The sequence below is a fragment of the Phaethon lepturus genome, unplaced genomic scaffold (genome assembly GCF_000687285.1).
Source record: "Phaethon lepturus isolate BGI_N335 unplaced genomic scaffold, ASM68728v1 scaffold43985, whole genome shotgun sequence".
NCBI classification, from domain to species: domain Eukaryota; kingdom Metazoa; phylum Chordata; class Aves; order Phaethontiformes; family Phaethontidae; genus Phaethon; species Phaethon lepturus.
Window position 1 is genome coordinate 829 of NW_010543401.1, and position 15225 is coordinate 16053.

At 37.7% G+C, this 15225-nt stretch overlaps 1 protein-coding gene across 1 annotated transcript; it reads right to left on the reverse strand.

Moving 5' to 3' along the window:
• Window positions 1-301: 301 nt before the first annotated feature.
• SDHA (succinate dehydrogenase complex, subunit A, flavoprotein (Fp)) lies at window positions 302-12657 on the reverse strand. The gene is made up of 14 exons (XM_010288343.1): window positions 12577-12657; window positions 12115-12276; window positions 11569-11712; window positions 11258-11422; window positions 9920-10068; window positions 8494-8618; window positions 7073-7241; window positions 6290-6485; window positions 5332-5503; window positions 3870-3988; window positions 3375-3486; window positions 2095-2225; window positions 1448-1561; window positions 302-563 (listed from the first exon to the last, which is right to left on the reverse strand). The coding sequence occupies exons 3-14, from the start codon at window positions 11683-11685 to the stop codon at window positions 477-479; spliced, it is 1656 nt and encodes a 551-aa protein (XP_010286645.1). The 5' UTR covers window positions 11686-11712; window positions 12115-12276; window positions 12577-12657; the 3' UTR covers window positions 302-476.
• Window positions 12658-15225: the final 2568 nt, after the last annotated feature.

A 15225-nucleotide genomic window follows, 5' to 3' on the forward strand; every position in this document is an offset into this window, starting at 1 on the left:
ATTTATAATTACTAGTGCATCATTTTCTTTTCTTTCCATGTTACTTACAATCAGCAATTATGATGCTTAAGTCCCCGTATCATAAAATTCATCATCTCAATCTTGTCTAAAACTATTGAATGCATTTCTTGTTCTTAAAATATGGAAGTAACTATACATTCAAAATAAAAGCATTGTAATTATATACATAACAGCATATTCAGACAAATACAAATACAAGACTTCTAATCACTTTATTTAGACACATTTTGTGTTTTCCCCTGTCAGTTTTGACAGATCGCTGAAAGAACATACGGAAAGCTGTCCTGCATTCCATTTTCATAATTGTACAGTGAGCCACAGCAGAATATAAGCTGGCGAAAAGTTTAGTCAGCATTTTCTTCCATTGATAGTGACAATACTATTTTGATTTGCTTGTGCTATGCTTATGTACACTAACCCCCTCTGGGAGAGGACTGCAACGTAAACGTAAGTTACTAATATGAGCGAATAGCAGGCGGGACAGTTGAGCAGTCTTCTTCATTCAAAGTTCTGTCGATCACAGGTCTGTATTTCAAGGTAACCTAAAGTAGAAGATAACAGAGAACTTTAACACAAAGAAACCTCTTGTATCTAAACAAGACAGCCTACCTAGCTAACAGGAATGACCAACAACACAGGTAAATGAATGACTTCATTTATGCTAAGCTAATTTCTCCATTATTCTTTTCCATCCATAGAAAATGAATAGTTAGTAACTTAGGAGGAACATTTAAGGTCCATCAAGTTACCACTGACCAAATTCCTTAAAAAGCAAAAGCCTGACCAGAAATGGTATCAGAAGGCTACTACTTTAAAAAGGCCTTTTGGACAAAAGTAAAGTTTTGGCTAAGATTGCTAGTTCCTAGTTCTTTAAGCTAAGAAACTCTTGGAGATAGAGAACCCAGTGGATCAGTTAGGAGACAGAACTGTGTCACTCTATCTTGTCATCCTCAGCAGCTATTCAGAAGTGCAGTGGTCTCACTTGTCCTCAAACTAGATTCAGGGAAGCTGGAACTGGGGGAAAGGAAAGAGAATTCAGAGAATGTGATAGGAAAAAAACAACGCTCAAGGTTTTTATAGGGTCAGATTTCAGTTCTATTTTTGAAATACTATAAAAACTTTATGCTAAGCACCAACAACAGGTTTTGAACTAGCCTGACACAAGGGGAAAAACAATTCTAGCTCAAATGGCAAAGTCACTTCCCAAAGATCAACACAGTAACCGCTCCCAGTTCTGCCTGCTGTTCTACAACAGAGTAAATGTGCAACCTTTTTTTTTTTTTTTTTGCTTTAAGTACACTAAACTATATCAGGTACTTCAAACAGTGACAATCCTTTGTAGTATTATCATGATATCAAGAGCTGTCTATGAGAGCACCTGTCTGTTGACAGTCAGAAAGACCCTGAAGCATCAGGCTCAACGTACCTTCCCAGATGGGACATCCACATATGAAAGGGTGTGCTTTCTCCAGTGCTCTTCAAATGGCTTCCGCTGTTGGCCTTGGAGTGGCTTAGAATAGTCAAACTCATCTATCCGTAACTAAGGAGAAAATTAGGTTAGTATAGACCAGAAATTATATCTGCAAATCAGTTTACAACCACATGATTAGTTGCATTCCAATTACAACTGTAACACAATGTGTCTCCTAACAGCCAGCAAGCTTTATCTTAACACAGCCCATGTCAAATTTTAAGTACTGTGAGTTAACAAGGGCTTTAAGGTAATGTTCCTTGCACAGGAAAATTACTCTGCTTGAAGTCCAGTTTATGCATTCATGACATTATTATTACTATAGTCCTGGTTTAGTCTTCTCTAATCATTCAGACGCACACATGGAACTCTTCTCTTGAGTTTGTTACCCAGTGTTGCATGTATTGGTCATTTTATGTATAACAAATAAGAACAGATAAAACAGAGCAAATGGGACCCCAAAAAAATACTACACTGATCTTTAGAGAACTCTAGACTCTGAAGACTGTACTTTGAAGAAATTACAACTTTTAAATAATCCATCCAAGGACACATAACAAGGACATTCAGTCCTACATGCAGGTCACAGACAATATTTATACCTTGTAGTCCTCTCTGGCATGAGCACCCCGGGACTCCTTGCGAGCCTCAGCACCATAAATGGTTTGTAGAGCACAAAGCATCAGGTTTTGCAGTTCAAGTGTCTCCACCAAGTCAGTGTTCCACACAATACCTAGTAAAATATTAAAACACTATGGAAGATGTTCTACAAAAAAGTTATTCCTCAATTTACTTCTGCCATATTGCTGGTACTTACAATCGAACTAGCCAATGCTCTACCTACTGCAGTTACAGTATTCTGCAATACTGAATTGCCCACTATTGCCTGCAAGGCTCAGTAACAATTCCTAAACCCTAACAATCATAATGAAACTTAGAAAAATTCAGTAGTTCTACCAGGTGTTCCTGTTGCGTGCGTACTACTGAGACAAAATTACACCATAGATTCTTGCCTTTATATTGTACCTACAGCTCAGTCCCCATACCTCATTTCAGCTCACAAGATCTGGCTATACGGTAGCTCTTTAAGTAGATCCCTAACAGATCCAGACAACAGGGCCTTCCCTTCTTTCCTTCCTACCCTCAGAGAGAGCTAAAACCCAAACTGCTAGTCATACAAGGTTCTTCTGCATTTAAGTATCTCCAAGGTGGACACAAGTTCACTTACGTGAACGTATCTTCATTTTGACCCCTACATTCTAAGCTATTGTAACACACTTTTTGATGCCTAGTGAGAGTTGTCCAAGAAAGCCAGTTCTACTTTCAGTGTTAGGATACATGTCCAATAGCAGTAGTTGGAGAGAAATACACAAGTGGACAAAAGGTACATCACCAGTTATACTTAATTAAACAAGTTCTCGTAAGATACAATACAAGACATGGCAGTATCTGAATGCAGAGCTATCTGCTCAGCTGAAGAATGAAAGTTGAGTGTTCAGCCTATGAATAGCCTTGTTACCTTTTTGCAACTCCCTGGCCTTTTCAGAAGATGATAACAAAGTTCATCTTAGTATTTAAACAACTTCATATCATGTTCTCAGAGAGCAGCAGTTAGTACCTTCTACAGTTAAATTTTATTTCAGTCTCTGCTGCTTTGAAAGAGTATGCAACCAGAAAATGACCAGTAAGATCAAGTACTTCATTGATTGCCAAGTTTAGCAAGTAGGGCTCTACAAAATGTTTTAAAAGATTAAAAATGGTCAAAGTCTTTAGCCAAAGTTTCAAGAAACACATAAGAAGGTTTATAGAAGGAAAAAAAAAAACAAATAAACCCCTTTTCAGAGAATACACTGGCCAAGTGTATTCTTTGCTAGCAAATTACCTCTGTCAAATGTCTTTAGATGAGCCAGATCACCATAAATTTGGCTAAGTTTTTCACAGCCTTCTTGGAGTACAGAACCAGTACGAAATACAGCAGCATGGTTTTGCATTGTCTGCAAGATAGTAAAACAAAATCGGTTTCATACACGGCATGTGCATAATATCCCACATAACTTCATTAGTTCTGACAGAGCTTGATATGGAGCTGTTTTGACTTCAAACATGTCTGCAGCCTGAAGAAAAAAATCATTCTTCTGTTCACTCCGGACAGACAAAACGCTACTCTATTACAAAGTGTGTAAACTGCCCAAGAGGAATAACCATGAAGGGGAGAAAAAACTAACAAAACGGATACAGCCTTTGCTGCACACAATCTTCTCACACTGCTTTTTACTTTTGCAAAGCAAATCCTGAATTGTACTTTGCAAAGCGACCAGATCATCTCCGTCGCTTGCAGCTTCTCCCACCTTATACTTGAGAGCTTCACTGGGCTTACCTTCTGCATGTTAAGTCGCACTTCTGAAGTTCTTATGGTTCCATTAGCAAATCTTAATTTGTCAAGATTGGCAACTGACTCTTCACCAGCATTTGGTTTAATGGAGGGAACTGGCTCTCCTAATAAGAAAGTTTCAGAACGTTTAGTAGGTTGGGCTTGGTTTTTGTTTCTGGCAGTTTCATAGACTAGCAACTACTAAAAATCAGATTTGACTAAAACACAACCTGTTTTCTTCCTCTGAGGTACAGGTTAACTATAACTTTCCTGAACTTCCACCATTAGTATTCATACACTTAAAAATAAGAGTTCTTGGTGGAATACATGAGTCACATTCTTTCCTGTGACAGCTAGTAGGGAATTTATAGGTTTGCTGTTAATTCTGCTGTTAATTCCTTAAAAACAGCACTTGATGCAAATTCTTCTAAGCTACGGAATAAGCTTGTGGCTCCTTACCACCTTTTCCTGTACTTTCCTTGTATCCTCACCCCCAAACCTCCCACCCTCTCTTGGATCTGTTAAGGGACCAGTCAATAAGCTTGGCAGGTACACGTGAGCTCTGCATCTTATCTCTAATAATAGAGCCCATCTCTTACCAAGTAACAAACCAAACACAGCATCTTACCAGCACATTTCATCTCACCTGTAGCTTTGCATTCAGACTAATAAAAACCTTCCTGCAACTTCAAACTCAAAGGAGCCAGAGAAAGATCCAAGTAAATGTCTGCACACAGCCAGTGCCAACAGGCACCAGTAGATTCAAGATGATTCCATCAGGAACCATCACTCTGTGCACTTTGTGCAGTCAGACTGAAAAAACAAATCGTCTTATTAATTTGGACATTAAGCAATGAGAGAAACAGGTGACTACTTCTGGACTTCAGCTGCTCTGGCAATATAACTGCCTATTACAGTATTTTGTTGTGGGGTTTTTTTTATTTGCTTGTTTTCTCTGCTCAATAACTGCTGCTGAGCCAGATTATTTAAAAATAATACTCAGCAGTGATAATCCACATATAGGGAATGAGATGTTACAATTTTTAGTATCTATCTCTTAGCACTTGCACGGGCAGTCCACCTTCAACAAGGTGGCAGCAAATTACACTCTCCAAAAGTGACAAGTAAAAGACAGACTGCATTTTGATATTGAAGATGCAGTGCAGGATGTAGAGAAGTCCATCTTCACATTCAATATTCTGTTTTGCTAATTTGTGAAAAATCTCAACTGTTTTTGCATTGACCCAATTCTAGTTTTAAAAAGATCAACTCACAAAGCAAATGCTAATGTCTAACATTTGCATAGCAAAGAACATGCCTATAAAAAGCATAAACAGTGATTTCTGCCTTTTCTAACCAACAGGAGTCTATGTCTACCATTCTGAATTTGAATTGGATAGCAACAACTCTTTGTTGGTCAGAAAGGAAATCATAAAGGCAAATGTCTCTAAAAAGAAGTGAGACTTACCAGGCTTGCATGTCTCCGCAATAGTAAGGGCACAAGCACGACCAAAGACCACCAAATCCAGAAGGGAGTTTGCTCCAAGTCGATTTGCACCATGGACAGATGCAGAGGCTGCTTCCCCACAAGCGTATAAACCAGGTACCACTTTATCCTCACCATTCACATGTGTAATCACCTATCATTTCAGACAGTCGATTAACACTCGTTTCTTAAAACAGTTTATAACAGTGCAAACCTCCTGATTTGCAAAGGCCATGTGCATGTAAGGATGAAAAACAGCAATCTAAAGTTTTCTCCAACTCTGAAACCATAAATACCTTAGTTCTAAAGGTTAAGTAGTAATAGTATGTAAATACAGATGGCACTAAAACCTAAGATTTCTTTAGTTATGAAGAGTGTGCACTTCTGTTTCACCACAATTCTGCAGCAAGTCAGAAAAGCACTGGAAGGAAGTCTGATCTGCACACATTTCTAAGGCAAAACTTTACATTAAAAAATCAACAAGTACAATACACCGAAACAGAAAAATTCAGCTGACACCATCACATTGACTTCTAACTATTATAAGTTAGTGCTACAGTGTAGAGATTACATGAGGTATAGAGAATTCATATACATTAACTTGAGTTATAGACTGTAATAGCCCCCTAGTTTGATCTTTGTTCAACCAAATTTTCCTCAACTCGATAAACAGAGAATTGATATCAGACATGACAGCAACTTCTTTTTAGATTTTCTTGGAACTCCCAACTCCAGATGAACTGGAATATGGTTCTCAAGTTATTTACAAAAACAAACCAGATGGTGTGTTTTAAGTACTCTGACATCATTATTACATTATTAATGTTATTCATCATCCTTACCTTTACGAGAAACATTGTTAGTGCTTTTATATTTGGAAAACCACTTCCTATTATTATGATGATGAAAAAAAATAACAGAAGTGATGCATATTACTTACCTGTCCTTTGTAGTTAGTAGGAATACCTCCCATGTTATAATGCACAGTAGGCAGAACAGGAATAGGCTCTTTAGTGACATCAACTCCAGCAAATATCATAGCTGTTTCTGAAATTCCTGGGAGACGGGTTGCTAGCTGTTGTGGTGGCAAATGGTGCAACTGCAAGTACACATGGTCTTTTTCAGGACCACAACCCCTACCAAAAAAAAACCAGTCAACACTAGAATACATAACAGGAATTCTGCAAACACCAACAGTATTTCTAATCCAATTTATTTCATTTGTGGGGGGGAAAATAATTAATTTATTCAAAGGTTATCAGACAAAAATTAATACCTAGCATATTTGAAAAGACTGTTGAACGTGGCAGAATTTAAGCATATTTTTCACCTCCCAGCTTTCTTTTCACAATAATTCATAGCATTTAAGACTTTAAACCACCATATCTCAGCAGAAATACGAAAAATTTAAGATAATTAGTCAAGAGAACAGAGCACATTATTTCCATTGGTTGCAGTAAGAGCATATACACTAAACTTGTTTGAGCAACTGTCTCTAGATGCACTGAATCCAAACAGAACAACCCTAACTTCTTGTGTTCCTTTTCAGTATCATTAGGAATTAACAAGCAGAATTCCTGCCCTACATGCAGTGTTCAGCTAACAGTTATTAAAGCTCACTCCCATGAATTATCAGGTATATATCAAATAAACTATTGTACTATATACAGTCTAGTACGATTAAGTATTTATTCTGCAGCTTCATTAAGAGTATTTAACTAACCTTCCTTCACGGATTTCTATGGTCATAGAACGAGACACTACATCCCTGGAAGCCAAATCCTTAGCAACAGGTGCGTATCTCTCCATAAATCTTTCACCTTGACTGTTAATTAGAATACCTCCCTCTCCACGACATCCTTCTGTTATAAGGCAACCAGCCCCATAGATACCTGTCAAGAAAGAAAATACCATCAAATGAGATACTCTCTAGACAGCTTCATAATCATGACCAAGACTGAATAAACAAGATCATCTTAAAATAATGCAAATACGTCACCGGGGTAGGTGGATTTTAATCCACCCTAATCATACCACTAGGAAATGTCCCCCAAGACTGCTTAGAATCAAGTATTGTTATTCTTTTCAAACACTCTTCCCAAAAGGTAAGCAGGTTGATTTGGAACACCCACAGTATCTAAAATATTAGAACTGGAAGAGATCTGTACCCATCAATACAAAAGGAGAATTTTACAAAGATTTTGTAGACCTTCAGCAACTACTTTGTTCAAGATTTTTAAGTAAACCAGAAGTTGATTATCTCAAGGCCAGTTTGCTCATCTGTGTTCCTTCTGTGCTAAGGCAGTACAGGATGGCTTCAAATCGCATGGAATGTCAAAGCTTACTCAGTTTTCCTTTAGAGAAGGAAGGCCTACCTAGCCTTCAGCACTGGTCATCATAGTAAACAAAAATGCTAACCAACTCATACACTTGATAATTATGTTAAAAGCTGTAGAATTATCACACAATTAAGCTTCTTTGACTAGAAAAACCTTAGCTAAGTCAAATGAACATTGGATCTCTATGATATAACAATAACATTATAAAATTAAGAGAACAATTGAAAAAATTCACCACTTAGCACAAGCATTTAATTAGCTGCAAAAAAAGTCTTACTTTTGTTTGTGACCATTGTTTTCCACCGTTTAGATACTGATCCTCAGTTAACAAACACACAGTCCTAAATATATACCTTTACTTCAACTACGCCACTTCCACAAAAGATTTTAGTGTATAATTCCCTAACATGTGCATCCATCCCATTGCTCCAGTATCCAGTATCAAACCCTTTAATATTTTAAAGGCAAAAGGAAACGTAAGTTTAAGAGGTGAAGCGGTTTCAGCTTGGAATTCATAAAACCTGTTAGTGTTGTCAAGACAGCACCTCAAAATATTTAACACTGGTCTCTAAATTAGAATAACCGAGACCTTTTTCATATTCTAAGTCTTACCCTCAGATTCATATTCAACAGCAGCTGCAGACAAGATGAACACCTGTCACAAGCAACTAATGAACTAATGAAATGCTGCAGAAAAGTACAAACTTACTTGAGCAAATTTTAAAACAACAACAACAACAAAAAAATCTTATTTAACTCGTATTAAAAATAATGATGTAAGTATTATATATTTCTTATTCTGTACCTGTAGGGTGAAACTGTACAAATTCCAAGTCCTGGCAAGGAAGACCAGCTCGTGTGACCATAGCAGTGCCATCACCCGTACTAGTATGAGCAGATGTACAACTGAAGTAAGTACGGCCATACCCACTACAAAACACAACAGTTAAGAGAATTAGCAGGGGGGGGGGGGAAAAAAAAATCATCTGAACATACTACTCAACTATGCTGTTTGCATAATGGTGGAAATAGAGCAAAAGGTTAATAAGCAAGATACACAAGTTTTGCCATCTCCTGTACTAAGTTCGACCAAAAGAAAACAAAATTGGTATTGCCCTATTATGCTCAACTCTGTTATGCTCAAGCTGTTTGAAAAATAGCTGGTGACAGAAGGTCCAAGAAAAAGAATAACAATTTCAAAGCAGGATAGTTGGGTTAATATGAGAAGCCTTTTTTCCAGAAAAAAGTTACTTCAGAAAGTTCTCTCAATCCAATACCGTTAGGCTTTATTTGAGCCATTACTAGCAGTTTTATCAAAAATAGCATATAACAATGGTTTATATTCTTGATATGGCTCTGATTTTATATTCTTAGATTTCAAAACTTAGTTGTCTAAAATTAGGTATTAAACATGAATTCTTACACCTAAAACAAATAGGTTAGCTTCCAACGTTATTGAAACCTGCCAATACTTCCAATTTCAGGAAGAATTCTCAGAAGAATTATTAATCTACATATTGTACGTACCTCAAAGTATGCCAGTATGAAAATGGCTTCAGCTTTAATAAAACCAAATTATGTAGGCAACCAAACTAAGTATTTTTCTTTGACAGACACGTTTATAAATATTTTGCATACTGAAACAGATAGGAGACAGCCATAAGCAGCAAAAGACTAACTGCATATAGTATTCTAATAAACACACAGAAACTTTCACAACCAAGCGATGTTATGTTACACTCATCTTCTGATAATTTCATCCTACAACGATTAGGCTTACAATGTTGGTATCTTAATGTAACGGATCCTGCAGAATTCTGAAAAAAAGCTGTTTCCTACCAGAAACTCAGAACCCTACAGATAGACACATGTTGGTAGCATTGCAATGATGTCTGCTTTAAACAGCACATTTTAAAATCTAAGACCATTTGGACCACTGATACTGCACTTACACATTCCAACTTTATGTCACAGTTTTAGAATTCAAAGTTAGACCTTGTACTAAATTTATACTTGGTCACAAAATTAGTACATGTCTTCTTTCAGAGGGAATGAATGATTCAGTTATATTGCTTTTGATCAAAGGTGGGGCAGGGGGAGATGAACATACAAATTACGTTTTTCAAGTCAACATGTCATCTCCACACTGTGGATTCAAATACATGTACAAACACACAGACCTCCAACTAATAGCATGCTCAAGTTTCTGTCCATCATGAACATTACATTACCCAGTGGCAATAACAGTGTTCTTTGCTCTAAAACGATGTATAGTGCCGTCTTCTATGCAAAGGGCAATAACACCACGACATTCTCCATGTTCCATAAGTAGGTCCAAGGCAAAATATTCAACAAAGTAGCTTGTATCGTATCTTAGAGACTGGAGGAAAATAAAAAAAGGAACTTTCAGAAAAATCCAGAAACCAAAGTAACTTCTCCAAAACTGCAAATGCATGTGGGCTCTATCAGGATAAAAACCACTCCACCAACTCTTAGGGAGGCTGGTTTCCTCACAAATCTTTGTAAGAATTTGCTAATGAATTTATTCTAGCTTAAAGAGACACAAGTAGTTACCAAACCATTTAATTCTGAGAAGTCACAGCGAGTCAGCAAGACTTGTTATTTCCCTCTACATCTGGCAACACCCTAGTCAGCTGCAGTGCTTGATACATGTTCAAGCACATTCTACTTAACCTCTTGCAGAGAAGCAGAATACATCTCTGGGAGCCTAGTACACCAGCAAAAGCAGTGGGCATCAAGTCAAACGTTCTTTCATGCCCTCAAGGATCAGATCAGTATCTGGCAGCACTGAGCTCTATTGCAGCAGCATATATAGTGTGAACCTGAAGGAGAGCAATTAGCTAGCTACTAAGTAAGTAAATAAAAAACAATTAGCTGCTAGGTACTTAAGTTCAGGTTTCTACTTGCTTACTATCATTTTAAAATAACCAAATATTGCTTCAATTATGGTTTGTAGAATTGATAGGAACAGATAATGGAACACTAGTCACTTGCCATAGAGCAAGCTCAGAAATGCACAGTAGGCCTTCATGCCCTGCTCCCTGTTTAAAGATGAATGAAAGAAGACACTGCTTAGTACCTCTTTGCAGAGTTCCTCACAGCTACTTTGTCAGATTTATTGAAAAAAGTTTATACAAATTCTCTTTGGGTCTAGTTAACAGACACAGAAGTATTAACAGTGAAGAACTACTACAGACCACAAAGCTAACAGTGTACGCTAACTAAGATCTGCTGTCTTCACAAGACCCATTATAAATATGATCTTTCAATTCGTTCTGTTTCTGCATACTCCTGACACAAAAAAAAACCCACACAAAAACAAGCATCACCTAGGCTACATCCTTTCACACTGCCTCAGGAAGTAAGGAAATCTAGAATTGTTATCAGTCATTCCCCTGGATTCCTCATTCATATGTGAGCAGCTAGACATTCTGTTTGGTTTTTTTGTTGTTTGGGTTTGTTTTCTTCCAAAATTCAGGGGAAGAAGAAAAAAAATCATTAACTGCAAATACAAAACCCCAAACCAAATTTACTTCACAGCTGCTTACCCTCCCATACAGAGTATGTAACAGTGAGTGTCCCGTCCTGTCCGCAACACAACAGCATCTGTGAGCCTGTCCCCCTTTTCCAAACTGAAGACTCTGTCCACCAAATGCACGCTGATAGATTTTTCCTTCTTCAGTTCTGCTGAATGGCATCCCATAATTTTCCAGCTGTTGAACCCAAATACAAACATCAGAAACTCTTGCCCACAACAAGTCAACAAGTTATTTTACTGTGTTCCTAGTAAGGAGATCTCTTTGGAAGCCAGTCAGTTTTATAAATACTTAGGACTGACATGAATGCCAGTGAGTCTCACCTCTATCACCGCAGCTGGGGCTTGCTCGGTCATGTAGTGTATGGCATCCTGGTCGCCCAGCCAATCAGACCCTTTCACTGTGTCATAGAAATGCCACCTCCAGTTATCATCCTCCATGTTTCCCAGAGCAGCATTGATCCCTCCCTGAAAATAAAAACCCATTTTCCTGGAATTATGTTACTGAAATACAGTTTTAGTAGGTTTTCCTCACTTCTGTTAAAAAACACATACCATTTATGCCTCTGCATACAAGAAATACAGTAAAGTCAGATTGAACATGGCTGTGAAAAACCTGCACAATTTATCAGTTTCACAATGGCTCTTATCTCATTCTTTTTTGTGTAATGGAATGAATTGCAAAGTTACACTGAATGCAGTGAAAAAGCACTGAATAGAATCCAAACATACATTGCCCTCCAAAATAGTTTCAACTAAATACGCAGTATTTACAAAAGGAAGCAAGGCCTTGAAACATGATGTTGCATATCCAGATCAGCTTTATGACAGCAGGCATATTTTAAACATTTGTTCTACTTCATTTCTCACCTGTGCAGCAACAGTATGAGATCTAGTGGGAAACAGCTTTGTAACACATGCTGTATTAAATCCAGCTTCTGACAAACCAAATGCAGCCCGCAGACCTGCTCCTCCTGCACCCACAACAACTGCATCAAATTCATGGTCCACTACTGGATATTGTGTAGAAATCTGGAAAAATAAACCAGCTTATTATGATTACAAATATTTCAAGCTAGGTCAAACTTAAGTTTCATGGAGACATTAGCAGTATAGCTTTAATGTTCTTAAGAAACTCCTGAAGTGAATGCTGCATCTGTTACATACCCTCTCGGGTGAAAAATATCATTAAAAAAATGCTGTGCATTTCTGCAACTCAATCTCACTACGGACCTGAACACAAAAAGCCAAATACCTGGTTGTTTCGTGTCTCTCAAGCATTAAATGTATTATCTAATCTGTTACTCAAGATATACAGAAGTATGAACATACCGAATCAGAAACCTTTGTAGAAGCATTTTTCTTTCCATAGACTGTGAAGTGTAGGTTGCGTGCAAGAGTCTGGCATGCCGCTGGCCACTGCGGAAAGAAGTCAAGACAACTATTATAGAACAAATGTTTCCACAAGGAAGACTTTCAGCATTCTCGGCTACCCCACATTTATAACAAACCTTTACTTATCACTAATACCCATATACAAGAATATTGTATCAATGTATTTTAGAGCTACATGCAATGAAGTTCTGTCTTTCCTATATTCATACTTGGCGAGGCGGGGGGGGCCGCCGTGCAGACAGAAAAAGTTTCTCTCTCTGGATGAGAGAACAGCCTGCAAGTACAGGGTCTCACAGACTATCTGTTACTTACTTCACTAACCCTAACCAGTCTCTCAGACCTATCTGAGCTTGCACTGACAGAACAATACGTTTGTAATTAATGCTGTAGTATTCTCGCATTTTTTTCATAAGTAAACAAAGATGAAAACAGCTTTATGGGAACCACAGGAATTAATGGAAAACACCTCTCATGTCAAGCAATCCTCAGAATCTGAATTATTTCAGGTGGTCAAGAGGAATGAACATAAAAAAAAATAGGTGGAAGGGAAAGCTGTTCCAGGTCATCATTGCTTCTAAAGTCAGCAATATTTCTCTTGTTCTCATTCTCTATTAATTAGTTTAGAACTAAACTAAATTTGGACCAATTTAGAACCATTTATTAATACCTAAATGAAGCACAAGGCCACAATTTTCCCCTCTGTAATGTTATTCCCTCTCTCCGGTATGTTTAAAACAAAAAACCAGCACCCAAACCTACCCAGTATCCACTCTTATCTTTGATAGGTTAAAACAATCAGAATTTTAGTCTCCACCATAAAACTCCAATGTCTTGGAACCTGGTACTCCTTTACACCACTCAGAAAAATACACCTAACTCAGCATTTCCAACTGATGAGCAGTACAAGCCATACCAGTGACCTGTGCAGCCACATCAGCACTTCCCTATTTGAAAAATATCCTAAAATGCACTGGAGTGATACCTGCCTTTTCCAGCAACTGGATTCATGGTTCATGGTTCAATCACCCTATAATACGCTAACAAGCAGGTCTTCCCTCTCTACCACTTCCAAATGTCCATCTCTTCCCCCAACCCTGAAGTGAACTACAACACACTTTCCTTGACCAAGCTTTATCATTTCTCATACTAGTTTCCTCAAATTATCTTCCTGCATAAAAGTCAATCTAATGTGTCATCGTATTTGGTAACACACTTCTAGTTTTCACAGCCATCTTTATATAAGATCAGTCTTAACACTTATTCATAAGGAGTTCTATTACTACCCTCCCCTCCAGGCAATTACTCTCCCACTTCCACCCTGCTGTGGTATCACGCTTTGGGGAAATTCCATGCCCATCTTAATTCCTGTATTAATAATCTTCATTAATATTTCACATGCAGAATCAGATCAACTAGTTCACTGACAGCCAGGTGAAACCTAAGTATCAGATCTAATTTATCTGCAAAACATCTTTCCCAATGATCACAGCTCAAGCTAAAATGGGGTGTCCTCTCTGTATCAAAACTGCTTTCATGGGCCTGAGTGCAACTGAAGACTAGCAGAACTCTAACTGATGTGGCAGGCTACACTGAACACTTTAAATGTAGTGGCCATGCCTTCTCTAGCATTATTACTATTACTGCTTGTTTCCAAAATGTCGTTCCAGCAACAGTACAGCTTTTTTTCCTACAATAAATTATTTCTCGTTAAGTGTGCAACAATACATTCAGTTATTGCATAAAGCAATTCAAAGACAATTATTTACTGTATGTAAAGACAGCACACAACAAACAAGTTTGTTCATACTTAGCATTACTTAAAGGAATTGCAAATGACTGAGGGCAGAAAACAACACCAAAGAAAACCCCAAGAGCTATAAACTGTGGTTATGCTCTAAAGCATGGACCCATTTTTTCTGTCCCCTCAGAGTAAATAGCCTGCTGCAATCTCCAGTCAGTATTCTGCCAGTGTCTTGCAACTATTTTCCATTTAAAAAACCTTTGTTTTCTGAAGTTGCTATAAACAGTTATCAAATAGGTTTTGCAGCAGAGGACTTTGGAATATATTATAAAACATAATATTAAGTACAACATAACTACACAACTGTTTAGCAGATTACTTTTCACATCTAAGCTTCTGCAAAACAGAATCTTCAGAACCGCTATTCCCATCCATATATACTTTTTTGTTAAACCTATACGTAATAATTTCTGCTGCCACTAAGTTGTTCAGAATGAGTCTGAATAAAAACCTGCAAAGCAGAAAAAGGTGTTACACTAATTTTGAAGGAAACACTGACCTCACTAATCCTGAATTCTTATGCTACCAGGAACATCATGGCCCTTATGAAATTAAAGGTCCAATCAGGGCCACTTCACTGCCATCTAAAACATAGTAACACTCTTTTCATTAATTTCTACCATAATGACAGTATTTCTCCCTCTCAGTTGGTTGTCTTTTCTGTACTTGCTTTATAGGACAGAGACAACTACAGCTGCATTTACAGGGTCCTTTTGCAATTCCAAGCTCATTATGGACACACACGGTGAGAACAGTGGGAACACTGAAAACTCCCACTTCACCAC